The following is a 27,511-nucleotide window of genomic DNA, read 5'->3' on the forward strand; positions in this document are numbered from 1 at the left end:
GCCTTTGCAGATTCAGCAACTGTGACATGACTGAATCCAGAGGCACATCATCTGACTCAGACTCAGTAACGTTCTGGCCTCCAGCAGTCCTCCGAGTGCCAGAAATATGGCAAGTCCCTGCCTCCACCTGCTGTGGATCAGAAAGAGTGATGTGCTCACCAGATTGTGATCCCGAGGCTACTCCAAATCTAGGTGCCATCAAGGTGTGTGTCTACACTGGTGGAGGGTGTGGGTCAGCGCTGTCACAGGACTTCAATGAAGGTTTCAGCAGATTCCTCTTCCGAGGTGTCCTCAGAGCTTGAGTCGAGGCCCTGGGTTGTGAACTCATTGGCTGTTTCCCAGATGTGCCTGCGAAAGCAAGAAGAGATAATTAGTGCATGGCAGTGCTGTGAAACAGGACACATCACTCACAGCATGGTTGCCTGATGGATGTTGAACGGCTGGATCCTCACTTGGTACAGCAGCGCCGACCTCACCGTCAGCACAGGAACGGTCCAGATCCTCGCCGGCCAGCTGGATGGCTCTGCCTTCAAAGTCCGTGAGGACCTTGATGTCAGGCATTCCTCCACCAGTCTGTGACCTCGTCCTGTTGTTGTGTGCTAGCTTGACCTGCATGAATACAGATGGAGACAGCGTAAGCAGGATGCCTGCCAGGCCAGATCATAAGTACACCTGGCATGTGTGGGTGGTGAGGGGTGCCATGGATGGGATGAGGACAATGAAGGTGTGTGTGAGAGAGTGAATGGTGATGTCCCTTGAACTGGCAGTGAGTGAGATCCCTGTGGATGTGTGATGGGTTTGTGAGTGTGTGGGTTGAGAGCGATGAGAAGAATGACTTACCCTGGCGGAACGGCAGAGATCATTCACCCTCTTGCAGCACTGGGTGGCTGTCCTCTTTTGCAGGGCATTGGCACTGACCACTGCTTCCCATGCAGGATTGGGGGTAGAGGACATCATGGCGGACCCCCACTGCGTCCATTAGGTGCTCGAGAGAGGCGTCGCTAAATCTGAGGGCAGCACGTTTCCTCCCTTTGGCAGCCATCAGTTCACAACAGCTTCCTATCCCTTGAAGAGTACTCGCTCTTTGCAGGGGCAACCTTTAAATATGGCACCCAGTTTACTGAAGGACAGAGGTGATGCAGGGCGGGCGAATGAGAGGGCATCCCGCTAGCAACCTGGCATGTTTCCCAGGAATGCATGATTAATGAGGCTGGACTGGGACAATACGATGTGAAAAGCCACCATCACGGCCAGCGCATAAAATGCACCCCTCCCCCCCTCAACCCACGGAACTGAGTGCAAATCTGGGACGATTCTGCCCAGGGAGTTAAACTCAAATTTCCCTGCAATAAATTCAATGCTGCAAAGGCCAGCTTTTTATCATATAATGCATTGTAACAGAGCATTTGTGCTCTGTGACTATCTATACACAGGGGCAAGTTGAAGAATGAAGGTTCTCACCCCAATCCTCACACAGCAGGTTCCTGATCTCTGCTAAATTGTCAAAGGGAAAAGCAGCAGGGTTGTCCCATCCTTAGTACACAGCCAGCACAGTCAGACCCTGCAAAGTCTTCTTCACCAACCTCTGGGGGTTTATACTAAAATTGGGAGAGCTCTCCCACAGACTAGTCAAGCAACAGCTTAACACAGTCATATTAAATCATACCTTACAGCTAATGCCCCAGAATCCTCCATCACTATCCCTGGGTATGCCCTGTCCATCGGCAGGACAGACCAACCATAGGTAGCAATACATTATTGTAGAGTTGGGAGAGAGTTGTCTTGGGAATCCACAACATTGACTCTGGACCCCATGAAGTCTCATGGCATCAAATTAAACAAGGCCAAGGAAACCTCATGCTGATTACCACTTACTGCCCTCCCTCAGCTGAATCAGTACTCCTCCAAGTTGAACACCATGTGGAAGAAGCACTGAGGATACCAAACACATAGAATGTACTCTGGGTGGGGTCTTCAATGCCCATCACCAAGGGTGGCCTTATTAGTACCACGACTGAACGAGCTGACTGAGTCCTGAAGGGCATAGCTGCTAGACTGAGCCTGTGGCAGGTGGTAAAGGAACCAACAATATGACAAATCTACTTGACCTTATCATCACCAAACTACTTGTTGCAGATGTGTCTGTCCATTACCACCACATAATCCTTTTGGAGACGAAGGCCTGTCTTCAGATTGAGGACACTCTCCATTGTATAGTGTGGCATTACCACTGTGTTAAATGAGATAGATTCAGAACAGATCAAGTAGCTTAAAACTGGGCATCGACGATGCACTGTGGGGCATCAGCAGCAGAATTGTATTCAACCACACAATCTGTATCTTCATGGCCTTGTGAACCCTCATAACTACCATCACTATCAAGCCAGTTGACAAACCCTGGTTCAATGAGGAGTGTGGGAGAACATGTCAGGAGAAATGCTAGGCATACCTAAAAATGAGAAACCTAAACTGGTGAATCCACAATACATGGTTACATGTATTTTAAACACTGGAGCAGCAGATTATAAACAGAGCTAAACGATCCTACAATCAACGGATCACATCAAAGCTCTGCAGCCCTGCCACATCCAGTTGTGAATGGTGGTGGACAATTAAACAACTAACAGGAGGAAGGGGCTCCACAAACATCCCCATCCTCAATAATGGGGAAGCCAAGCATCAATGCAAAAGACAAGACGACAGCATTTGCAACCATCTTCAGTCAGCAGCACCAAATGGATGGCCCATCTCAGCCTTCTCCTAAGGTTCCCAGCATCATGGATGCCAGCCTTCAGTCAACCTGATTCAATCCACGTAAAATCAACAAACAGCTGAGCGGAATAGATACAGCAAAGACTATAGGCCCTTACAATATCCTGGATGTAGTACAGAAGACTTATGCTCCAGAACTAGCCATGCCCCTAACCAATCTTTTCCAATATAGCTACAACACTTGCATCTACCTGATAATGTGGAAAACTTCCCAGGTATGTCCTGTCCACAAAAGGTAGGACAAATCCAATTCAGCTAATTACTGTCCCATCAGTCTGCTTTCGACTGTGGCTACAACAGCAGGTCAGAGGTTGGGACTCCCCAAAGCCTCCTCTACAAAAGTACAAGTCAGGAGTGTGATGGAATACTCCCCACTTGCCTGGATGAGTGTAACACCAACAACAGGCATGAAGCTCAACGCCATTCAGGACAAAGCAGCCAGTTGATTGGCATCCTATACTGCCTTAAGCATTGGCTTCCTCCATCATTGGTGCAGTAGCAGCCATTTACAAGATGCACTGCAGCAACTCACCAAGCCTCCTTTGGCAGCACCTTTCAAAACCATGACCTCTACCATCTAGAAGGACAAGGGCAGCAGGCACATGGAAACTTCACCATCTGCAAGTTCCCCTCGAAGCCCATACACCATCCTGATTTGGAAATACATCTCTGTTCCTTCATTGTCGTTCGATCAAAATCCTGGAACTCCCTTCCTAATAGCACTGTGGGAATATCTACACCGTATGGACTGCAGCAGTTCACAAAGGCAGCTCACCAATTCCTTCTCAAGGGCAATTAAGGATGGGCAATCAATGCTGGCTTTGGCTCACACTCCATGAATGATTAAAAATCTAAATGTTGCCCCTTACTGACATCATCCAGACACAATGAAAGAAAAATTAGGGAGAAAAAAATTGAAATGTTGTGAAAAAAGCTGCGACTGCCCCTTAAGTACTATAGTTTATATAGACACTCACATCCCACACAAGATGGGATGACAACGGAAAGTGCTACTCAACAGCATGGGCCTTACTGCTAATGAGTTACAAGTGAGAGCCCTGATCCGGAGTTGTTGGAAGAAGCAACTACCAGCAACGCCCTCTTATGGATCAGCCCCTGGATATGTGTGTGTCTGTGTGTGCGTGTGTATGTGTTAGAGGCCAGCCTGGACTCCACACAGTAGTGCAGATGGTTCCACCCTAAGCTGCCACCACAGTTGGAGCTCCTTCATTTACACCTCCTCAATAACACAATTTACACCTCGCTTTGCTTTTTCCACACCTTCTTTTGGCAGCATCACTGCCATGTGTACTCTCTAGTTCCGAGGACAGGCAAAGCTGGCCACCTATATTGATGGAATGCAAAACCATCAGGCATTCAAAAACCAATACTTATCTACCATCCATAAGTATTTAAAAAATCTGCTTTAATCCCTCTCTTGCTGGCTACAGTTTAATAACAAAGAAAAATCGGCCTGAAAATTACTGGTGGGGTTCAAGCATTACACCGCTGGCATTACCAGCCCCTCAGATTGGAAATTAAGCATCCGATCATGGAATGGCTCTGCATGGGAACTTAGTGCTATCCCAAATACTATAGTCAGCTGATAGAAGGACCAATCAGCACTGTCTTATGCTAATTTAAGGTATTACAGATTAGAATTTGCAATGCCCCAAATACATTGGAACATTTGAAAAGTATACTATACATATAAATATATTCTGTTCAAATGTGGCCTATGAGAGCACCATGGATTCATAAGAGTTGTGTTAACATTTGAGATTCTTTTTTATTAGGCAATCACATCAAATTGAGGTGTAATGTAGCTTTCTTTCCAAATAAATTGTAAAGTATAAACTAGAATTTTCCCCTGAACATTACATTAGTGCCTGTTGACAACCTAGAAAGCAGGTTACCTGTCAGATTTTTGTGGTGGGGGGAGGTGGGGGTGTGAAATCTGAAAGGAAAACAGCTGGAAGCACAACCACACCACCAAGAACTCCCTCAGTTCATGAGTTATTATTTGGCTATGTTGCTATGCATTCTGCTGCCTGGCAGTCATGCTGACGTCACCCTGCAGTAACGGGGTGAAGTCAGTTAGCAGTTTCACAAGTGTGTTTGTGGAGATCTCACCTCATTACACACTTCTGATCAACAGCTGGCTTCCTGTTTATCAAGGCTTATCAGGATGATCAAAAAACTGGAGTTGTGTTATTTTATATGCGAGTTGGTAGATAATTTTAGCCCAGCTTTAACAAGTCACAGACTGTTTTATTATGGCATCGGATTAGCAGCCCAGAGTTGAGAATTCAAATCCCACCATGGCAATTTGTGAAAATGATTGAATAAATCTGGTAATTGATGGACTGGCACCAGAAGAGGAGGGTGAATGCTGCTGGGTTGTTATTAAAAATCTAACTGGTTCATTAATGTCCTTCAGGGAAAGGAACCTACCATCTTTGGAGCTCCAGTCCCATATTATGTAGCTAAGTCTTAATGACCTCCAAAATGGCCTCGCAAGCCATTTAGTCAGGATGGACAATAAGGACAGCCTTGTCACTATCGCCCAACACCATGAGAATAAATTAAAAACAAATTGCACAAGGAAGAGGTTTCATAAGTTCCCTCCAATTTCAAGCACAGCTACATTTAAACAACAAATACACTGAGAGAACACAGCCTGGTGTAGTAAACCCAATATGGAAAATTCAAAACATGAACTGCTCCCAGCAAAGAGCAACTGCTCATCTTTGCTGATTCTGAGCACATGATCAATATTTCTAAGGTTAAAAATTAGTAATCAGCTTTGGAGGTGATCAAAGTTTCTGGTACCTTTAATGAGGTAACCACACAGTTAAGCACAGAACATCAAGTAAACCTGTCTGAAAACTAGGCCACAACATCAAGCACTTCCTTCCCACTTATCACTAATCGCAATCTTTTCGGAGAAATGAAGCTCACAGAGTAGAAGCTGCCGAACAATTACCCAGCCAGACACTGTGACCAATCTTGAAAGGGAATCGACATTATAGAGATGCCATGTAGGCACCTTGCAAATACAAGGAATATGGGCAGCAATCTGGACCTCAATCCGTAAAAAAATGTACCGCAGGTCAAACATTTAAAGGTAGCAGAAAGGCAAGGATGAACAATAAATCACTTCTTAAAAAAGGATCCTCATCATATCTACCAGCCGAACTGTTCTGGCATTAGTGAGACTGGGGTAAAGACAAATGGTTTAACTCAGTTACTGTTACACTTCAAGCTTTTCCTTAGTCATTTACCCTTAAATGCCTTGCTCTCTTGATTTGCCTCCCAGCTTGCATCTGTGTAAACTTGAGCTCATCCAAAGCTCTGCTGCTGTATCCTAACTCGCACCAGATTTCACTCACCCACCAACCCTGTTGGACCTGTTCTGGCAACACCACATTTTTAAAGTTCTTATCCGGGTTTTCAATCCCCTCAGGGCCTTGCCTCTCCCTATCTCTATAACCTCCTCCAGGCCTGCATTCCTCCTCAATCTCTGTTCCACACTGCTGAATTTTATCGGACGAGTAGCTATTTGGGGGAGAGGAGGGGAGAGGAGAGGAGGGGAGCGGAGAGGAGCAGAGAGGAGAAGGCTTAGTGGTGATGTCATTGGACTAGTAATCCGGAGGCCCAGCTAATTTTCTGGGGACATGGATTCAAATCCCACAACAGCAACTGGGGAAATTTGGGTTCAATTACTAAATCTGGAATATAAAACCCATCTGGTTCACAAATGTCCTTTAGGGAAGGAAATCTGTCATCCCTACCTGGTCTTATCTGCATGTGACTTCAGACTACATCAATGTGGTTGACTCTTAACTGTCCTCTGAAATGGCCTAAAAAGCCACAACATTTCAAGAGCAAGTAGGGATGGGCAACAAATGCTGACCTTGCCAGAGGTGCCTACATCCCATTAAAGAATTTAAAAAAATCCCCTGTCCTGTGAACTTTCGGTCAAATTCTGTTCGTTAGTGTTTCCATTAAGCATTTTTGGCCATTTTACTACATTAAACATGCTACATAAATGCACAGTGTTGTTAGTAGTCTCTCCACCCGTCTGGATGGGAGCAGCTGCTACCAATTCAAGAAGCTCAACATCATCATCCGCTTGATCGGTGCCATGCCACAGGTCTCAAAATGCACTTCCTCCCCTCCACCACCGGTACACTGTGGCTGCAGCATACACAGGATGCGGTGCAAAAGCTCACCAAGCTCACTTCAACAGCACCTCCCTGCTCTGTCACCTCTACCAGTGAGAATACAGAGGAACACAATTATTTCCAACCAATGCATCGCTCTGAAATAAAAACAAAAAGTGCTGGGAAATCTTGTTAATCTTGCGTCAATTGTATTGTTAAGTTTTGTTAATGTCAATTACATTGTGAAGGTAAGGGAAATGGGTGATGGGATTAATTAATCCTCTTCGTAATCAGATCTTCCCCATCCCCCCCCCCACTCCTACCCCAACACACAGTCTGGGATTGGATCTACCTATGGCTTTAGCCTTCTTTGGAGTGTATCCTGCCTGACTGAAGATAAGCCTGTCAGACTGCCATTAAGTCAGAGTCATTTACAGCATAGGAAGCCATTTGGCCCACCGAATCCAGGCCAGCTCCCTGCGGAGCAATCTAGCCAGTCCTACTCCTTAGCTTGTTCACCATAGCCCTGCAAGTTTATTTCCTACAAGTACCCATCCGATTTCCTTTAGAAATTGTTGGTTGTCGCCACTTTCATCACTCTCATAGGCAGTGAGTTCCAGGTCATTACCTCTCGCTGTGTATAAAAGTTCTTCCTCACATTCCCCCCCCATCTCTTGTCCAAACCTTAAATCTGTGTCCCCTAGTCCTTGTATCATCAAGCTAATGGGAAGAGATTTTCCTTGTCTAGCTTATCCAAACCTGTCATAATCTTATACGCCTTTATCAAATCTCTCCTCAATCTCCTTTGCTCCTAGGAGTGCAATTCCAGCCTTTCCAATCTAATCTTGTAACTAACACTGCCCCCGTCTCCCCCGCAGACCTCTGGAACCATTCTGGTAACTCTCCAATGCACCCTCTCAAGGACCTTCACATCCTTCCTAAAGTGTGGTGCCCAGAATGGGGCACAATACTCTAGTTGGGGCCTAACCAGAGCTTTACATAGGGTCAACATAACTTTCTTTTGTACTCGATGCCTCTTTTTATGAAGGCCATGAACCCATATACTTTGCTAACCACGGTCTTGATATGTCCAGCCACCTGCAAAGATCGATGCACATGCACCCCCAGCCCCTCTGTTCCTTCACATTCTTTAGAATTGTGTCATTAAGTCTATATTGCTTCTCCCCATCGCTTCTGCCAAAATGCATCCCCTCACACGTCTCTGTATTAAATTCCTGTCCGCATATTCTGCTAGCCTATCTATGTCCTGTTGTAGGCGATTTGTATCATCCTTACTGTTTGCCACTCTTCCAAGTTTGGTATCATAGGCAAAATTTGAAATTTTTCTCCATATTCCAAGATCCAAGATCCAAGTCATTTATAAGAAGCAAAAAAAAAGTGGTCCTAGCATCTTGGTGAAGAACCTGTCAACGATGAAAGACACACACTGTGGAGTTAAATCTCCACACATGCAGGGAAACCTAGATTTCTGGTCCTCTCTTACCCCTCACCACTGCCAAGACATCTGAATATTAAAATTCCCCCATCACCCCTCACTACCAGCGGCTCTTTCTCCTTTGGTATAGTCTGAGATGTATACATAAACACATTTTAACATGCATAAGATGCATCACACAGCATCATCCATTCAATTACAGGGCAAAAGAAAAACCCAGGCACATTTGAGCCTCCGGCAGTGTCAACATTCCTCACTAAGGGCATAAATTAGCCGTTGTCGGGTGGGCTCGGCAGGGGCGGTCGGGAAGCCGCCCGCTGCCCACGATCGGGGACGGACCGTGATTTCACGCTGCCAGGCCAATTAAGGCCCGCCCAGCGTGAAACGCAAGCAGCAGCACTCAGTGATGTCTGTGCAGGCAGGAGGAGGGTGAGCAGGGCGAGAGTGAACTTTGCGCAAGTGCGCACTTGAGAATCTCTCTGAGGCACAGAGTTGCTCTGTCACTCTGTCATATGAGCAGGGACATGTCATTAATTAAATATTAAAGTTTTTATTTTTATTTGCTTTGGGAAACCTCATCCCACCCTTGGATGAGGTTTCCTAAGAAGTGCAAAGGCCACTTGGCCTTATCACCTGCCCGCCCACCATAAGATGGGACGGGCAGTAAAAGTGTAAGTCAATTGAAACTTTAATGGCCTTAACAGGAATTGCCTGCCACCCAAAATATCGCGTGACTGAGTGTTGACGTTGGGACGTTCGCTTGACGTCAACGCGTGTCATTTTACGCTCAAGCAGGTCAGGCATGCACCCGCCCGCCAAGGTAAAAATTTTGCCCTAAGTAAATTGCTGTCGGCCATTCCAGTTTTTATAAACAGCACTTAGGGTATACCAATGGCAGCTAGGGAAATAATGCAACCGATTATGAATCAAACTATTACATAAGAACATAAGAACTAGGAGCAGGAGTAGGCAATTCAGCCCCTCGAGCCTGCCCCGCCATTCATTACGATCATGGCTGATCTCATTTTGGCCTCAACTCCAATTTCCCACCCTCTCCCCATAACCTTTCAATCCATTATAAGCTGTCTACCTCCTCCTTAAATTTATTCAGCATCCCAGCATCCACTGCACTCTGAGGTAGTGAATTCCACAGATTCTCGACTCTTTGGAGAAAAGTAATTCCTCCTCATCTCTGATTTAAATCTACCACCCCTTAGCCTAAAACTATGGCCTCTCATTCTAGAATGCCCCACAAGGGGAAACATCCGCTCCACGTCTACTTTGTCTATCCCCTTTAGCATCTTAAACACCTCAATTAGATCTCCTCTCATCCTTCTAAACTCTAGCGAGTACAGGCCTAAACTGCTCAATCTCTCCTCATAAGACAAGCCCCGCATCTCTGGAATCAATCTAGTGAACCTCCTCTGAACTGCTTCCAATGCAACTACATCCTTCCTCAAGTAAGGGGACCAAAACTGTGCACAGTATTCCAGGTGCGGTCTCACCAATGCCTTGTACAATTGCAACAACACTTCCCTATTTTTATACTCTAATCCTTTTGCAATAAATGCCAAAATTCCATTTGCCTTCCTTATTACCTGCTGTACCTGCATACTAGCTTTCAGTGATTCATGCACAAGGACACCCAGATCCCTCTGCACTGAAGCATTCTGAAGTTTCTCTCCATTTAAATAATAAGTCGCCTTTTTATTCTTCCGACCAAAATGGATAACCTCACACTTATCCACGTTAAACTCCATCTGCTAAATTTTGGCCCATTCACCTAACCTTTCCATGTCCATTTGTAAATTTCTTATTTCTTCATTGCAACTTAGTTTCCCATCTATTTTTGTGTCATCTGCAAATTTAGCTCTAGTACCTTCTATCCCTGAATCCAAGTCATTAATATAGATTGTAAATAGTTGGGGCCCAAGGACTGAACCCTGTGACACCCCACTAGTTACAGCTTGGCATCCAGAAAAAGACCCATTTATTCCGACTCTCTGCTTTTTGTTGGTTAGCCAATCCTCTATCCAAGCTAATATATTACCCCTAACATCGTGTGATCTTATCTTGTGTATTAATATTTTGTGCGGCACCTTATCAAAGGCCTTCTGGAAGTCCAGATATACTACATCTACAGCATCCCCATTATCCACTTTGCCTGTCACATCTTCAAAGAACACTAGCAAATTGGTCAAACACGATTTACTCTTCATAAAACCATGCTGACTCTGATGGATTGCATTTTGAATTTCCAAATGCCCCATTACTACTTCCTTAATAATGGATTCCAATAATTTCCCAACGACAGATGTTAAACTAACTGGTCTATAGTTTCCTACTTTCTGCCTCCCCCCCTTTTTGAATAAGGGCATTATATTAGCATTTTTCCAATCCACTTGAATCTTTCCAGAATCCAGGGAATTTTGGAATATTATAGCCAATGCATTCACTATCTCCGCTGCCACTTCCTTTAAGACCCTGGGATGTAGGCCATCAGGTCCTGGGGACTTGTCACCCTTTAATCCCAATAGTTTGCTCAGTACTTTTTCTCTAGTGATGGTGATTGTTCTAAGTTCCTCCTTCTCTATATCCTCTGCGCTACCTGTTACTATTGGGGTGGTACTAGCATCCTCCACTGTGAAAACTGAGGCAAAATATTGGTTAAGCATCACTGCCATTTCTGCGTTCCCCACTATTAACTCCCCAGTCTCGTCCTCCAAGGGACCAACATTCACTTTAGCTCTCTCTTTCCTTTTATATACTTGTAGCAGCTTTTGCTATCAGTTTTTACATTTTGCGCTGGTTGTCTTTCATAATTTACCTTTGCTCTTTTTATTATTTTTTTAGTAACCCTTTGTTGATCTTTAAAAGTTTCCCAATCTTCCAGCCTGCCACTGACCTTGGCAACTTGGTATGCCTTAGTTTTTGCCTTTAAGTTATCTTTAACTTCCTTGCTTAGCCATGGATGCTTTTTCCCCCTTTTATCATCTTTCTTCCTCATTGGGATATATTTTACTTGGGAGGAATTGAGTATCTCCTTAAATATCTGCCACTGTTCATCAACTGTCCTACCTTGTAGTCTTCCTGCCCAGTCCACTAGGGTCAAATCTGCCCTCATACCTATGTAGTTACCTTTGTTTAATTCCAGGACACTAGTGTGGGACTCAAGTTTCTCGCTCTCAAACTGAATTTGAAATTCTATCATGCTATGATCACTCTTCCCTAGAGGATTCTTTACTATGAGATCATTAATTAATCCCATCTCATTACACAAAACCAAATCCAGAATAGCCTGCTCCCTGGTTGGTTCCACAACATATTGCTCCAAGGAACAATCTCTAATACACTCTATGAACTCTCCCTCAAGGCTACCCTTGCCAATTTGATTAGTTCAGTCTATATATGCATATTAAAATCACCCACGATTATTGCTGTGCCTTTCTTACATGTTCCCAGTATTTCCTGGTTTATACTGTGCCCTACTGCTAAACTACTATTTGGGGACCTATAGATATCTCCCACCAGGGACTTCTTTCCCTTGCTATTTCTTATTTCTACCCAGACTGACTCTATGTCTTGCTCGCCAGTACCTATATCATTCCTCACTATAGCACTGATCTCTTCTTTTACTAACAAAGCTACACCACCTCCTTTTCTTTCCTGCCTATCCTTCCGAAACACTGAGTACCCTTGGATATTCAACTCCCAAACCTGTTCTCCCTGTAACCACGTCTCAGTAATCGCCACCAAATCATACCTATTCATCTCTATTTGCACTGTTAACTCATTAGTTTTATTCCGAATGCTACGTGCCCTTTAAGTCTGCCCTATTGTCAATTTTCCCTTCTCTTATATGGTTCTTTGGTGCAATATGGCGTTCACACACACTGTTCCTTCCTTTCACTTTTTGATAGCAATCAGCCTTGTCACTAACCTGCACTCTTACCCTCTCCTTAAACTTTGATTTTTTATATTTCCATGCAACTGAACCCTCCCCGCCAACTATTTAGTTTAAAGCCCTAGTTATGTGATTCGCCAGGGCACTGGTCCCAGCATGATTCAAATGGGATTACAATCCCAAGAAGAGGAATACAACTGAATGCCTTCAATTTTTCTCAATCGTTTCTGACATAAACAAGATCTTGACCGTGTAAAGCTAGATACAGGAATTTAATGAGGAGCTTCCAAGTTATTAGGAGAAATCATGAGAAAAGTCAAAGTAAATCAAATGATGGCACCAAAATTACAGACATTGCAATTCTGATCTACAAAGTGGCATGCAGGAGCAGAGTTGGAACATTGCCCTTGTTGATTCTAGCCTACAAGGATCTCTCAGGAACGACAGCATGTCTGAGCCCTCGTAGCCCCTTAAATCAATTCCCACTTTGATGTCAGAAAGACAGCTGGGCCAGCAGAAACCACACTGCTGCAGTCTGCTGCCAGGCCCGAGCTCCTAGAGATTATCGACCAGAAACATCTGATAAGCCCTTTACTGAGTCACAGGGGCCTTCTACCTCCTATACTGCACCTACCAGAAGAACAGAGAAGGAAATATTTAAGACAAGCACTTAGGGACTCATATCAGGTTGATAGTATGGAGGCAATTATGTAAGCCAGTAGAACAATAATCCTTTATGAAATTACTGTGTGCAGAGTATATTCCTGTAGTCATTGGAGAAAAAATCAGGTGGAGTGTAAAATTGCTGAAACCAACCACAGGTCTAATGTTTTAAATTGTGTGCTGCTCATTTAAATAAATTATGCCTGTTTAGAGATTGAGTCATGATCTTACAGAGAGTACAATCAATCATTTTTTGAAAAGAGGGTCACATACAGGACATGAAACATTCCATTTGCTGGTGTTTGCAGGAATAGTGTTGTGATCCTTGGATCTCACCATCATTTATTTAGATACTGGGCGAAAAAAACATATACTTCACATTGAAGAAGGTTTGCTTAAGAAGAGGCCAAATCCAAAATATCAGCATTAAAAATTCAAGAACATGACAAATAACTTGACTCAGTGGCAGTTTCACCTGTGGGTGAGTTGGTTGTGGTTCAAGCCCCATTCAGAAATCATAACGTAACTAGACTGACACTTTGGTGTAATACTGAGCGAATGCTGTATTTTGGATGAGACACTGGCAGCTGTCAGATGTTTCTGGTAGATGTAAAATATCCCAAGGCATTGTTCAAACAAATGCAAAGTAGTTCTCCCAGTAACTGAACCAATATTCATCTCACAAATGCAAACAAAGCAGTTGATGACCATATATTTCACTTAGCTAGCTTAAATGTTACTCAAACATCCAGGGAAACTACACACACTGTCTGTGCTCTATCTGCAGGACCTGTCTTCATCTACAGTCACTTCTTTAGACCAAACTATCAAGCCCAAGCCTAAGCTTTTAAGAGGGGCTCAGATTTTCAAGGAACATTTTAATACACTAAAAGACACAAGAAGCAATTCAATTGATTAAATTAAATAATGTTATTTAAGTAATTAAATAGTGAAAAAGTAACATTTAAATTTAAATTTTGTTTAAAACAGCTTGGACATTAGAAATTTCAGTTACTGATAAAAATTACATGCTTTTTTTTATTTGAGTGATTCATCAACAAACCATGATGTTGAAATCTTTACATACTGTTTTCCCATTATAAAGTACTTACATAAATGTTTGTACAAATGTTTACTTTAAAGAATCCCATTATCAATTTTTACATTATGTTGGCATATAAAGTATTACAGACAGTACCATTTGTGGACAAAATATGTGTGTTATACACAAGGTCTTTGATAAAAATGAACTGCATAAAATATTGTCAGACAGCAGAGTCAATTTAAGTACTCCAGTACTTCCACCTACTCATTCATATTGAAATAACCCATAAAGAGCCTCTAATGTCAGAAGCACCATGTTAATTACATTATCAAACATGTTTTTAAAATATTCAAAGCATCTGACTACTTGGTTAATAGGGACACTGAATCAGTATCTACTCCCCATATAGCATGTTCTTCAATCTTGATATTTAGTCAGTGTGCACTTCCCCATAAGCTGAAATTATTAACTGGAATTACTTTACAGATTCATTCCTGTAAATACAGATGGAACTTTCACTTGAGCATGCATCAGATAAGATCACAAGACATTGACAGAAATGACATACATAGCAGATTATAAAAAAGCCAACTTTTTTTTTAATATCAGGAGTGTGCAACTGATGTATTGGTTGGTCAACCGAATAAAAACATAGATGCCATGGCTTGGAGCCAACCTAATGGCTCAAGCTGGTCAATGCACAAATTCAAACCAGAAGGTTGAGAGTTATATTGCAGGGATGCTTGTCGGTCATACCTCAGCTAGGTAAGTTTTGTCAGTTCTTATCCAGCATTCTTAATGAAGCATAACGCAGAAGCATGAGACGTCAATCTAGGGGTAGAGGGAGGGACGGAAAGATAAGAAGGGGCAAACAACTTCTGTTAACTAAGTAGCAAGAACATTTCAGTTATATGGCTCTTGGTGAATGTTTGCGGTGCCAAACAACCCACTGTGCAAGTAGACAGGAAAAAATAGATTCACTCCTAACAATTACTGGTCAACTCCACGTTTTCAAACCTACCCTGAAGGTAGTCCAGATATAAATAATTTTTCGAGCATCCTTAGAACATTTGATTATTGTTGCCACAATTCTGCTCTGTATTTTTAAGGCAGATCTTTTCAACAGCCTTTCCTCACGGAAGATTTTCTGCCAAGAACACCAGCTGGTCCATATGTTTGGGCTTCACGCTGCTTCGATACTCAGTAAGTACAAAACTACTATTGCTGAATGCTCTTTCTGAAGCTACATTCGTTGCAGAAATGCAGAGATACTTTTTGGCTAACTTTGCCAACAAAGGCAGGCAATTCTGGGTGGCTTTCCACCACTGAAGAGGACAGCTCTCTAGGGAGAGTTTAGGCTCCTTGAAATAAAAATCCAGCTCTCGATCAAGCTGCTCTTGGAGTGAGACTGAAGTAGTTACCATTTTGTCTGCACCTCCATCTCCACTCTGCTTTCCAAAGACCTTTGCAAGTCCTCCTCCATATTTGGCCTTCTTTGGCTGACTTGGCCCTGGACTATCTCGATCATACCAGCTGCAAGAGCTCAATGGAGAAACAGTTGAACCATCAAAGCCAATTTGAAATAATGATGATTCTTCAGCTACTTTGCCAGCAAGTACCTCTCCTTTAATTTGCTGCAGGACATTTTCCAGATTGTCTACGCAAGCGGGACCAAACCGGGGATCAATGAATGTGACTTTCTCCAGAAAATGGACCAATTCTGGGTCTCCATATCGCATTTCAAGGTCTCGCTTGATTCTCATTCTCATTAGAAAACCAAGAGTTAACTCCTCTTGTTCCTCTCTTGCAAGACCATTGCATATATGTTTTATAAGAGGATTTATTGCCGAAATGGAAATGAATTTTTCAGAAGACAGGGCTTCGGTCATTTCACGGAAAGGACGCAGAACACTTATAATTGACTCAAGGACATCAATGTCCTGCCACGTTGGAACAAGACGACACATCTTATGGTCATGAGCTAATACAGTTCTGACAGCATCCTGCTGCTCAAGAAACCTTTCCAACATATCCAAAGTGGTCCCCCAGTGGTTGTTAACATCTGCTTTCAGTGAATTCCTTGGAAGGCCTTTCTGACTCTGAGCTATAGAAAAATCTCGCTTCCTCCTCCAACTGCGAGAAAATTGAGAAAATATTTGACGGCACAGCTGAATGATTCTTTCAATGCGCGAGTCCTCAAGGCCCTTTTGGAGAGAACATTGCAAGTTCTGGCTGAAGCAGCTAATTCTTTTCCAACCCAACAACTCACAGGCAAGTTTAATAGCAGGTCCATTGTCAGTAGTGACAGCTACAAGGTTGACTGGGTCTAACCCCCACTCCTCCAGCACATTTTCAAGGGCACACTTTAGACTCTGACCGGAGTGTTCATCTGGTAGATACTGAGTCTGCAGACAATGGTTCTTGAGGATCCAATCGCTGTCCACATATTGAACCCCGAATGTCAGGAACATTTCATTGCTCCGACGTGTCCATGTTTCAACAGTTGCAGCAAAACAATCCCCACTCTTTATTTCTTTCTCAACAACTTTGCGAACGTCTGCATAAAGTGATGGAATAGCTACTCTGGAAAAGTAGTTCTTGCTTGGCAGCTCATACCTCGGGTTGAACTTGCTTAAGAGGTGCTGAAAGCCAGGCTTGGCAATGGTACTCAGAGGCATCCGATCCTTGGTGACGTAGTAGGTCACTGCCTTGGTCAGCTCTCTGTGCTCCCTGGGTTTTGGATCAAATTTATCTTTTCGCTGAAAGATCTCACGCATGGTGGTCGTCTGCTCTCTGCTTGGCTCCCCAGATGAAGCTGTGGCGGTTGGTGCCTGGTTGGGTTTGCCCTTCACCTCTATATAAATATGAGGGTGCTGGGATTTCAGGTGTGCATAGAGGTTACTTGTATTTGAGGCCTTTGCTGGAATGACACGGAAACAGATTTTGCAGACTGGGGTTTCAATGTTTTCTGGTCTACCATCACAACCAGGTTGGAAGCCAAAGTATCTCCAAACTTCTGATGTGGTATTGCTCTTCTCCACAAGTTGAGGCCTTTCAATTTTCACAAATGAAGATCCACAATGTACAATGTCACCGTCACCTTCCATTACCCTTAATGTGCTGCAAAACAGGACAACTAAAGCAGCACAATGTCTTCTTTCTGGGCTGCTGCACATGAGAGGATCAAAAGGACACCATCACACAGGTAGGGAATCCAGTTACAGCTGTGATTGGACCAGACAGCCCAGCTGCCTAGAAACAAAATTTAAGTTGACAAGTTATCAATTAAAAAAAAGCTAATTTGCACATTAGGGCAATTCTGTGAACAACAATGTATTATCATACAATGGTTCCTTCATAAAAACCCTCGCCATCCCGCTGCCCCCCAAAAAGTTGCCATTTTATGGTTACAATGTACATTAATGCAAGGATAAATAAAAAGGTAATTTGTCAAAATTTCCCGTAAATGCAAAATGTAAAGCATGCCTTTATTTCTTCCAAAAAGATCATTTCTGTTTCCATTAGCTGGTAGAGACGGTGGGAAAGGGAAGTGGCCAAATGGAGCCACAGTAACCAGGGGGAAAAGCACCAGGTGCCAACACATAGAGCAAGGCAAAAGTAGAGACAAAGAGACATGCTCAAGAGATAGGAAGGTAGATGATGGAGTTACAGGAGCAGCTGAGGTTGAGGAGAAAACAATGAAAGCATCTTTAGTGCAGAAAAGCCATTGTCAGACCGCACATAATACCTACTCAGGACCAAAACATGAGACAGGCCAACAAAGCCGACTCTTTTATCAGACATTAGCATTAACATGCTGAAATCCTCTTCTGACTACAGTAAAATATTTTGTTGGAATCAGGATTAAAGTATGTTCTAATGAGTAAGTAATAAATTTAAAAATCAAGTTGCAGGGTCTCTGACTAACCCACCGCTGCTAAACAATGTTCCTGCTATAAAATTCTCCTTACTCAGTTTTGCAATGGTTTGTTAAAATTAGGTTTCAATTTGATGTTGGCACTCTGGTTATTTTCAAGATTTAGGGAGGTGGTGTGACGGAACAAAACCTAACACTGTAAATTTTTCAAAGTAAAATATATCCTCATGGCTATCTCTTAATTTTAAACTGGACATTTCGGTGAACAAAGACCATTAAGATGGCTGACTCTGTGTCTGTGAGCTACTGTCTCTGACTCACCAAAACAAAGGAAGCCACATCACAGTGTTGGAAATGACACACCTCATTATTTCCGACGAGCTACTAACAGACCACCTGAGACTGCACAGCCCAACTTCAAAGGGAGCTACACGAAGGCCGTTTGCATTTGATAGACCGGGTTTGCCAGCGGAGTCAGTCTACTAAGACAATGGCCTCTCAAACATTCCTTTTAACCGATAAAGGTGGGGATATTAGCAGTCCTGAAGGCCAAGCCAAATTCCAGACACTGGATAAACATCTTTTGTTGAAGACCTTGTGAAAAGGTAAGGTCACATGACCTAAGACTAGCTTGTTGAACATGTTAATATTGCTTTCCTGAGCTGCAAGCTCCAGTCTACTGCTTTAACATCTAACTAACAGACCACACAGGAGATTTAGCCAAGCTAGATAACTGACCCCATTTACCCTGCCTCTCCTGAAAGTTCTGTACCATCGCCTACAAAAACCGATTCATCTCTGTGTGCCTATTTCATCTTGTGAAGTCAACATCACATAAAAAAATCAAACCTTACATCATCGGTTTTCAGCCCGCCGACCTCCACGAAGGAATTCCTCATTGGACTTGGATTCTGGACCTCACATGAACCAATATTTATTTTCTCTGTGGTCTCTGTACTGTGAAATATGTTTTCTACCCTTCTCTTTACCATATGTGAGTGGAGGGGGACATTGCAGACCCTCCATTTCACAGTTTTTGAATGTGTGCAATAAGCTAACCTTTTGAGTTCATCCTACCTCGAGTTTGCTGTGGGGTTATTAGCAGGAATTGGATCACAGGAACCAGAGGGTTGTGAAATACGCCACCACTTATTAAAAAGGAAACAAATCAAAACACCTGAATAAAAGCAAAATGCCATGGATGCTAGAAATCTGAAATAAAAACAAAATGCTAGAAAAGCTCAGCAGCTCTGGCAGCACCTGTGGAGGGAGAAGCAGAGTTAATGTTTTAAGTCTGTATGACTCTTCTTCAGAGCTAAAGAGAAGTAGAAATATGATGGATTTTATACTGTTTAAGGGGAGGTAGAGCAAGTACAGCAAAATAGAAGGTCAGAGATAGATGGGAGCTAAGAAGAAATTTGACAAAGATGTCATAAACACAGGATAAAGGGAGTGTTAATGGTAGTGTTAAAGACTAGAGAAGGTGCTGATAGTGGCATAAAGATAAGAAAGCAGAATGGGTTAATAGCAGAACAAGAGTCAGCACTCTGTGAAAGCACAACATTGAAACAAGCAACAGATGGCCCTATAGGGGTTGGGGAAAAAGGATTTTTAAAAATAAATTAATTAATTAAAAATTAATAAAAATAAATAAAAAGGACCAAAAAGGGGGTAAAGATGGAGGAGAGAGTTCATGGTCTGAAGCTGATGAACTCAATGTTAAGTCTGGAAGGCTGTAAAGTGCCTAATCGGAAGATGAGGTGCTGTTTCTCCAGTTTGCATTGGGCTTCACTGGAACATTGCAGCAGGAAAAGGACGAACGTGTGGGCATGAGAGCAGGGTGGTGTGCTGAAATGGCAAGTGACACAGTGCTTGCACACAGTGAAGGTGTTCCGCAAAGTGGTCACCCAGTCTGTGTTTGGTCTCCCCAATGTAGAGGAGGCCACATTGGGAGCAGCGAATGCTGTAGACCAAATTGAAGGAGTGCTGCTTCACCTGAAAGGAGTGTTTGGGGCCTTTGAGAGTAAGGAGGTAGGAGGTAAAGGGGCAAGTGTTGCACCTTCTGCAATTGCATGGGAAGGGGATGAGGAGTTGGAAGTGATGGAGGAGTGGATCAGGATGTCACAGAGGAAATGGTCCCTATGGAATGCTGACAGGAGATGTGAGGGGAAGATGTGTTTGGTGGTGGCATCATGCTGGAGTTGGCAGAAATGGCGGAGGATGATCCTTTGAATGCAGAGGCTGGTGGGGTGAAAAGTGAGGACAAAGGGGACCCTATTATGGTTCTGGGAGGGAGAGGAAGGTGTGAGGGCAGAGGCACAGGAGATGGATGAGAAACGGTTGAGGGCCTTGTCAACCACAGTGGGGGAACCCTCGGTGAAGGAAAAAGGAAGACATGTCAGAAGCGCAGTTTTGGAAGGTAGCATCATCAGAACAGATGCAATGGAGGCGGGAGAACTGGAAGAATAGGATGGAGTCCTTACAGGAAGCAGGGTCTGAGGTGCTGTAGTCAAGGTGCGAGTCAGTGTGCTTGTAATGAATGATCCATGGTCCATATCCAGAACTTCCCTTCCCTTCCTTGGCCACTCTGTCTACATTCTGGTGATAGAAAAACTCCTCCTTAGGCCCACTCCCACAAATTTTTTTTTCCGGTACTTTGATGACTGTATTGGTGCCGCTTCATGCTCTCGCCTGGACGTGGAAAAATTTATCAATTTTGCTTCCAATTTCCACCCTGATCTCATCGTCACATGGTCCATCACTGACACTTCCCTTCCCTTCCTTGACCTCTCTGTCTCCATTTCTGGCAATAGACTGTCCACCAATATTCATTACAAACACACAAACTCCCAAAGCTACCTTGACCACAGCTCCTCACACCCTACCCCCTGTAAGGACTCCATCCCATTCTCCCAGTTCCTCCGCCTCCGTCGCATCTGTTCCGATGATGATATCTTCCAAAACGGCATTTCTGACATGTCTTCCTTTTTCTTTAACCAAGGCTCCACCCCACGGTGGTTGACAGAATCCTCAACTGTGTCCGACCCATCTCCCGCACCTCTGACCTCACCCTTTCCCCTCTCGTCCAGAACCATGATAGTTCTCATTTTTCACCCCATCAGCCTCTGCATTCAAAGGATCATTCTTCCCAATTTCCACCAACTCCAGCATGATGTATCACCAAAAACATCTTCCCCTCACGACCCCTGTCAGCATTCCATAGGGATCATTCCCTCTGTGACACCCTGATCCATTCCTCCATCGCCCCCAACTCCTCATCCCTTTACCACGTGGAATCCCATGCAATCGCAGAAGGTGCAACACTTGCCCCTTTACCTCCTCACTCCTCACTGTCCAAGGCCCCAAACACTCCTTTCAGTTGAAGCAGCGCTTCACTTGCACCTCCTTCAGCTTGGTCTACTGCATTCGCTGCTCCCAATGTGGTCTCCTCTACATTGGGGAGACTAAATGCAGACTGAGTGACCACTTTTGCTGTGTACAAGCATGACCCAGGTATTCCTGTCACCTACTATTTCAATACACCATCTTGCTCTCAGGCCCACATTTCTGCCCTTGGTCTGCTGCAATGTTCCAGTGAAGCCCAACGCAAACTAGAGGAACAGCATCTCAACTTCTGATTAGGCACTTTACAGCCTTCCGGACTTAACATTGGGCTCAGCAACTTCAGACCATGAACTCTCTCATCCATCGTTACCCCTTTTCTAATCCATTTATTTATTTGTTCATGTTTTTTATCTTTTTTCCTCAACACCCCTCTTCCTCCTCAGCAAGGCCATCTGTCACTGGGTTCTATGGTGTGCTTTCACAGAGCACTGACCCATGTTCTGCTATTAATACTATTTGCTTTCGTACCTTTATACCACTATCAGCACCTTCTTTAGTCTTTAACACTTCCATTAACACTCCCTTTATCTTGTGTCTATGACATCTTTGTCAAATTTCTCCTTAGCTCCTGACCTTCTATTTTGTTCCACCTGTTCCATCCCCTCTTAAACAGTATAAAATCCATCACATTTCTACTTCTCTTTAGCTCTGAAGAAGGGTCATATGGACTTGAAACGTTAACTCTATTTTTCTCTCTCCACAGATGCTGCCAGGCCTGCTGAGTTTCCCATTTTCTGCTTTTAAATCAAAACACCTTTCTGTTTACGGACGGGTGGTGAGAGGAGAAATTAGTGCTGTTTAAATTAATCCCCCTCCTGTCCGTAACAGTAGTGTAGAATAAAGTTACTTAGAGCCAGGTCTATTCTGTGCAATAAAAATATTTAGCCTGCACAACACTTACTCATCTGCAACTTGATAAATTGGCTTCCTGGTAACCCCAAAGCAACGACTGCAAGCCCACAAACAAATACATGTGGAAATAGGAATACTGCAATTTAAATACTTCAAACTTTCTGGAATCATTCAAATTCAGTGATCACATAGACATCTTTAAATTGTCCAAGTGATTGGCTTATAATCAAAACAATGGAATACCGAAGCGTCAAATTTTGATTTCAAAATTCCAATGGTCAAATATAGAGTGGCATCTGGAAATTCTGTGCATGCATAAATGCTACAATCTGTAGATTAAGACATTTATTGAGAATTAACATTGCCATTACATCAAAGTCTTGGGAGTGTCTCCAGATATTGTTTGAGGTGGAATCTCTTCTTGTCCCACCCACAACTACGGCTGGGGTCACTCTCGTCAGACTTTGACCATCATAATATTATAACAACAAACAAACAATATGCTTCCATTTGGCTGACAGACATGCACTCACTTCCATTCATTCAAACACATACACTGGTAACCTTCTGTCCTGATGCAATCCTTGTCCCACTTCATGCAGCCATAAGGGTGATGCTGCGTTTCCCCATGTCATGTTCCCAAATACATCAAGATCATTTGGGGTCTGTAACTTTCTACAATTCCAGAAGAAAAAATCGTTGTTGAGCTTCCCCAGGTCACTGTTGCACATCAGTTAATTGGTCTCATGCCCTGCAAGAACGAGTTAAATGTTGTTTTCTGTGCGAGGCCCACATGCCACATGTCAGCAGCAGGAGGGCAGCACAAGATCAATGTGAAAGCAACTTCAGAAAGCACTTAGAAGTAAGTACTGTATTGACCATGAGCAGGTAGGGTGCACCCCTCAGCTCTCAGATTTTATGTGGCTGAGGGGGGAAGGCTGATTTTCCCCCCCCAATGGGAAGAAAGTCGGCTGGCAGCCAATGCACCATCAAGAAGCCCACCCCACAGCCATAACATGTTGCTGGCAGGCTAAACTAGGCCAGAGTGGGATTTCCACCTGTCAGAAGGGAGGAAGGCCTGCCTTCGAGAGCTGCTGGCTATCTGACTGGCTGGCAGTTTTAGCATACCTGACAGTGCCAGAGCTCAGTAGCACGCTGTCGGGTCTGCAAGGAGGAGCAGGAGAAAGAGCGTTGCCTGCCAGAGACACGTAAGTCCCAGGCTTTTAGGAGGGGGAAGAGTCCAGGAAGAGTGGAGAGGGTGGCTGGGTTTTGGATGGCAGGCAGCAAGAAACAAAGGTGAGAGTGACATCTTGGGGGGTGGGGAGGATGGGTGCCCCTGATGTGCACAGTCCACCCCTATGAATTATGTGCCCCCTTCCTTCCTGCCCTTTTTCAACCTGGCCTCAAAAATGTTACTGCCCACTCCAGCCCACCTGTCCATGCCAACTGTATTATGGTGTGGGCAGCGTAATAGCCTGGTTAATTGGCTTGTTAACTAGCTCAATTGACCTTTAAATATTTATTTAAATATGGCATGCAAGCCGTCAATTTCAATGCTCGTCCACCTGGTGCATTATGGGGGCCAGCTAGTGGGTAGGTAAGATGGTGGTCCCCACCCGGCCCCCGCCTAAAACATGCCTGACGGGGCAGGAGGGGTAAAATCCAGCCCATGCAGCATGTTAAGAATCTCTAACCTAATAATTTCTGTCATTATCCGAGCAGGGTTGCCAACTCTGATTGGAAGCATTCCTGGATATCTCATCACATGACTCGCAGCCTCTAACTTCCCCACCCCCACATTCTGGCCATCGGTCACTCAACACATCCACCCTCAGAGCCCACCCCTTCCCAAGCACGTTGAAAAGTGAATACACTCTTCAGTGCCCAGTGTTCAAAGGAAATGAAAATCAAAATAATCCTCCTATGATCTTTCTCATTGAGTTTCACATAGCAGGGTCCAGGAGATTAATTTCTGAAGCATCAAGGGCAATTTTAGTTGGGTGTTAACCCCATGGTTGAGACATTGCAAGGACTTCAGTACGGCTTTGGGTGCTCCATCTAAGGGAAAAAGGAAAACCAGAGAATCAGTTCCACATATGAGCCTATACCTTCTGAGAGTCACAGAGGAGTACAGGTGCCATCCACCCTGAATTCTTGGGAAAAAAAAGTCAAGCACTCGCAGGGCCTAAAACCAATAAACGGTATGCAACAGTGGCCTGGGTGAGCTAAAATACCATGTGCTCCCGGCTAAAGGATGTAGAGGCAGGGGGCAATAATCAGGGACTTCCCACTATGCAAGTTGTAACTGAAGACTGTAATAGTGAACTGATATCATTTAGGCTACAGAAATGATAATTCTGCTCTAAAGGTTGGGACCATGAATGCATGCTCAATTCCATTCCTATAACATCTATTCTGCAGCAGATTATATTTAACATTATAGCATAGCTTCAGACAGAGTGAGAAGCAAATACTCAAAGGACAGGATCACACGATAATTAGAAAGGAGGAAGACCATTCAACCCATCTCAATACATCTATCCAGAAAAATCCTAATGTCTCCTCCACCACAGTAGCTTCCAAATGTTTGTTAGATGATATCATGGTTTTTGCCTCCCTTATTGTGTTTGAAAGTTGTTCCATATGTATATTGATCACACTTTGAATAATTTTTTGATACAAGTCCTAAAATTACCTTTTACTAGTTTGAACCTGCTTCTAACATACTTTAATTTAAAATAATAGGTCATAATTTGTTGCCTCAGGGTATCTAATAGTGCCTGCTATTAGCAAGACTTGTCCTGGCACATTCGGGTTTTTTTAATTTTTAGCCTGGCAAGTTGCTGAAAGTGTGAACTGATAACCGCGCAGTGAAGGAAACAGGGCAAGCGACTGTCCTTAACCAAGCAGACTGGAAGATTGTGGAATAAACAGTGCAGGGGCTGAGAAGGAAGTGTAAATTGGAGTGGGCGAATTCAATATCAAATCAGGTTTGGAAGAGAAGAGGGGATAAAATATTGGATTGAGAGAAGAAAAGAGACAAAGAAAACGTAAGAAGAAGCTTTTAAATTTTGCATTTTTAAAACCTTCAACAATTAAAATCCGAAGGAATGAGACTCTGTACTTGTAATTTTTGGTTCATTTTCAGTGCCAGAGAGGTTAATTAGCAGCAATTAACAATTATCATGCAGTTACAAGGGTACTAAGACTAAAATGGGCAAGAGTTAACTTTCTAAGATGTATTTATTTCATATTTACCACACAGATAAAGGAACTTCACACCATTCAATGCATGTTAATGGTGGTCGAGAGAGCAAGGTGCCATTTTCGTGAAAGAAACAGCAGACATCCCAAACTGTAACATTAGAGTTTCTGCTTTAACCTCACACCTGGTTCACACCTGAAGTTGTGCCAATTACATAAAATTATAGTGAGTGCCATTAATTTTAGCACATTTTGACAGCAAATTATGGCACAATATTCCAGGCTAACTTTTTCTATACTATTAGGAATCTTATATGCTTCTGTAAGATCACCGCTTCGGTCCCTTCCTCCCAGGTTGAAAACTCCTAGCGTCTCCAGTCTTTTCTCATAACATCAGGGATCATGCTGGGGGCTCTGCTCCACACTGCCTCTTGTCTCTTGGTGACCAACATTCAATGTGTGATTTGGCTAGAGAGCTATGCAGCTTGATCATGGCCTCCTCTGATGGATATTCTATTGTTTTGGCAATGTAGCTCATCATTCAATCTGCCTTGTGAATTGCTATGTCAACATCATTCACTAAATATAGAGCCACAAAAAATTCTACATTAAAAGTCATTAAATGCACTCACTAACTTCTAATTCTTTGTTATGTCTATAATTTGCTGCTCATTAAAGGCAGGAGTAGACCAGCTTGCATTAAAATAAAATAAATCTACATTATCACTTCTGTAGAAGAAGCCTGTCTCTGTAGGCCTCAGATGGTAAACAGTAATGCACAGTACCTGCCTGCAGTTATCTCTATTATTATAATTTAGCAGCAAACTATTACTCATGAACTGCAAGGCAAAGAATAAAAGCAGAGTGATATTAGTCATGTATGAAGAGTATCACTTCAGCTGCACACAGAAGAGGCCTGTGCTTAGGGAGCTACACATAGAAGCCGCCTGTGGAAAGAACTATTCTGCTGTGCAGAATGCAATCACTAGAACTGCATATTGACTCAATTCCAAACTGCAGAACCTATGAAAATTATCTATAAAATGTCAAACACTTAAGTGTAAGTCTCCTTCTCCAAACAGATAGACCATGTCTCCAGCCCATACACATTATTTTAAATTAATATGCAAGGCTCTAGTCATTACTTGTTGCATTACAATAGCTAAATGTCAAACATAAACGCTAATGTGTTTAGTTTATAAAAAACAGTTTGGTATCAGAGAGTGTGCATGGATCTGGCCCCTTACCTCCCTCCCAGGCTGCAGATATCTGAAACGAGACAGAGCCTGTGCCAGACATCACATATTTTCAGACTTAACACTACCAGCCTACAACATGATGTCACCAGGGTAGCAACTCTGTTGCTATGGACTGCCTGGAAAGACCCTAGCAACCAGTTAGCAACCATTGGCATATCATTTTGCAATCTTTGCTTCCAAACACCAAGAGAATTATTAACTTGCACGTCTATTCCCAGTCTTTAGAATTTGTGAACTACTGTCTACTGACAGTAGTCTTTAACCCTTTCCTACAAATGCTGATTTACTTTGATGGTTTTTGTTTTTTTCAAACTGTAAGTGTCAATTTTAACACACAGGCATGTTTATGAGGGCAGATTTGAAGGGGAGAGGGCAGTACCTGGGAGAGAACCGTTAACAATATCAGCCAACATGGAGCCCAGGGAGGAAAGCTGGATAGTTAGCAGAGGAAATAGGGTCGAGGGAATAGGTGGTGGGCCTCACGGACAAGAAGTCTTAGTGACAAAGAAGTCCATGAGCTCCTCACACTTGTTGTTGGAGGTGAGGGTGGGGCAGGCAGGTGATAGGAGCTTAAACAGACAGTTTGTATTAGAGAATAGAAACCGGGATTTATCTTTGCATTCAAGGCTGATCCTGGAATATTTAGAAGTTTTAGCAGAGGAGGGGACCCGATAGTGTTCTGTGTGGTCCAATCCGATTTGACAATGAATAGCGAAACCACTTGTTTTCCATAAGCGTTCAAGTCTGCGTTCCCTGGACTTAAGGAAGCTGAGATGAAGGCCATGCCAGGGGAATAGCCAGGCTGAAAAAGAGTAATGGTTTTAATGGGGGCATCAGAGGCAGAGATGAGGGTGCAAAAGAGCAGAGTGTTAGCTGTTGAAATGTCATGATGACTGGGGAGCCTAAGG

The 27,511-nt window shown here is 43.4% G+C and overlaps 2 protein-coding genes across 2 annotated transcripts in view; both read right to left on the reverse strand.

The window, feature by feature from the left end:
- The window catches only part of LOC144681825 (testis-expressed protein 264-like), a 367,242-nt gene that overhangs the window by 220,846 nt on the left and 118,885 nt on the right, over nucleotides 1–27,511 (reverse strand). The gene's annotated exons all lie outside the window — the stretch shown is intronic.
- On the reverse strand, nucleotides 13,973–26,656 carry LOC144681824 (E3 SUMO-protein ligase ZBED1-like). The gene is made up of 2 exons (XM_078543847.1): nucleotides 26,592–26,656; nucleotides 13,973–17,258 (listed from the first exon to the last, which is right to left on the reverse strand). Exon 2 carries the CDS (start codon nucleotides 17,180–17,182, stop codon nucleotides 15,140–15,142), a length of 2,043 nt encoding a protein of 680 aa, XP_078399973.1. The 5' UTR covers nucleotides 17,183–17,258; nucleotides 26,592–26,656; the 3' UTR covers nucleotides 13,973–15,139.

Source organism: Cetorhinus maximus, chromosome 6 (genome assembly GCF_964194155.1).
Source record: "Cetorhinus maximus chromosome 6, sCetMax3.hap1.1, whole genome shotgun sequence".
NCBI classification, from domain to species: domain Eukaryota; kingdom Metazoa; phylum Chordata; class Chondrichthyes; order Lamniformes; family Cetorhinidae; genus Cetorhinus; species Cetorhinus maximus.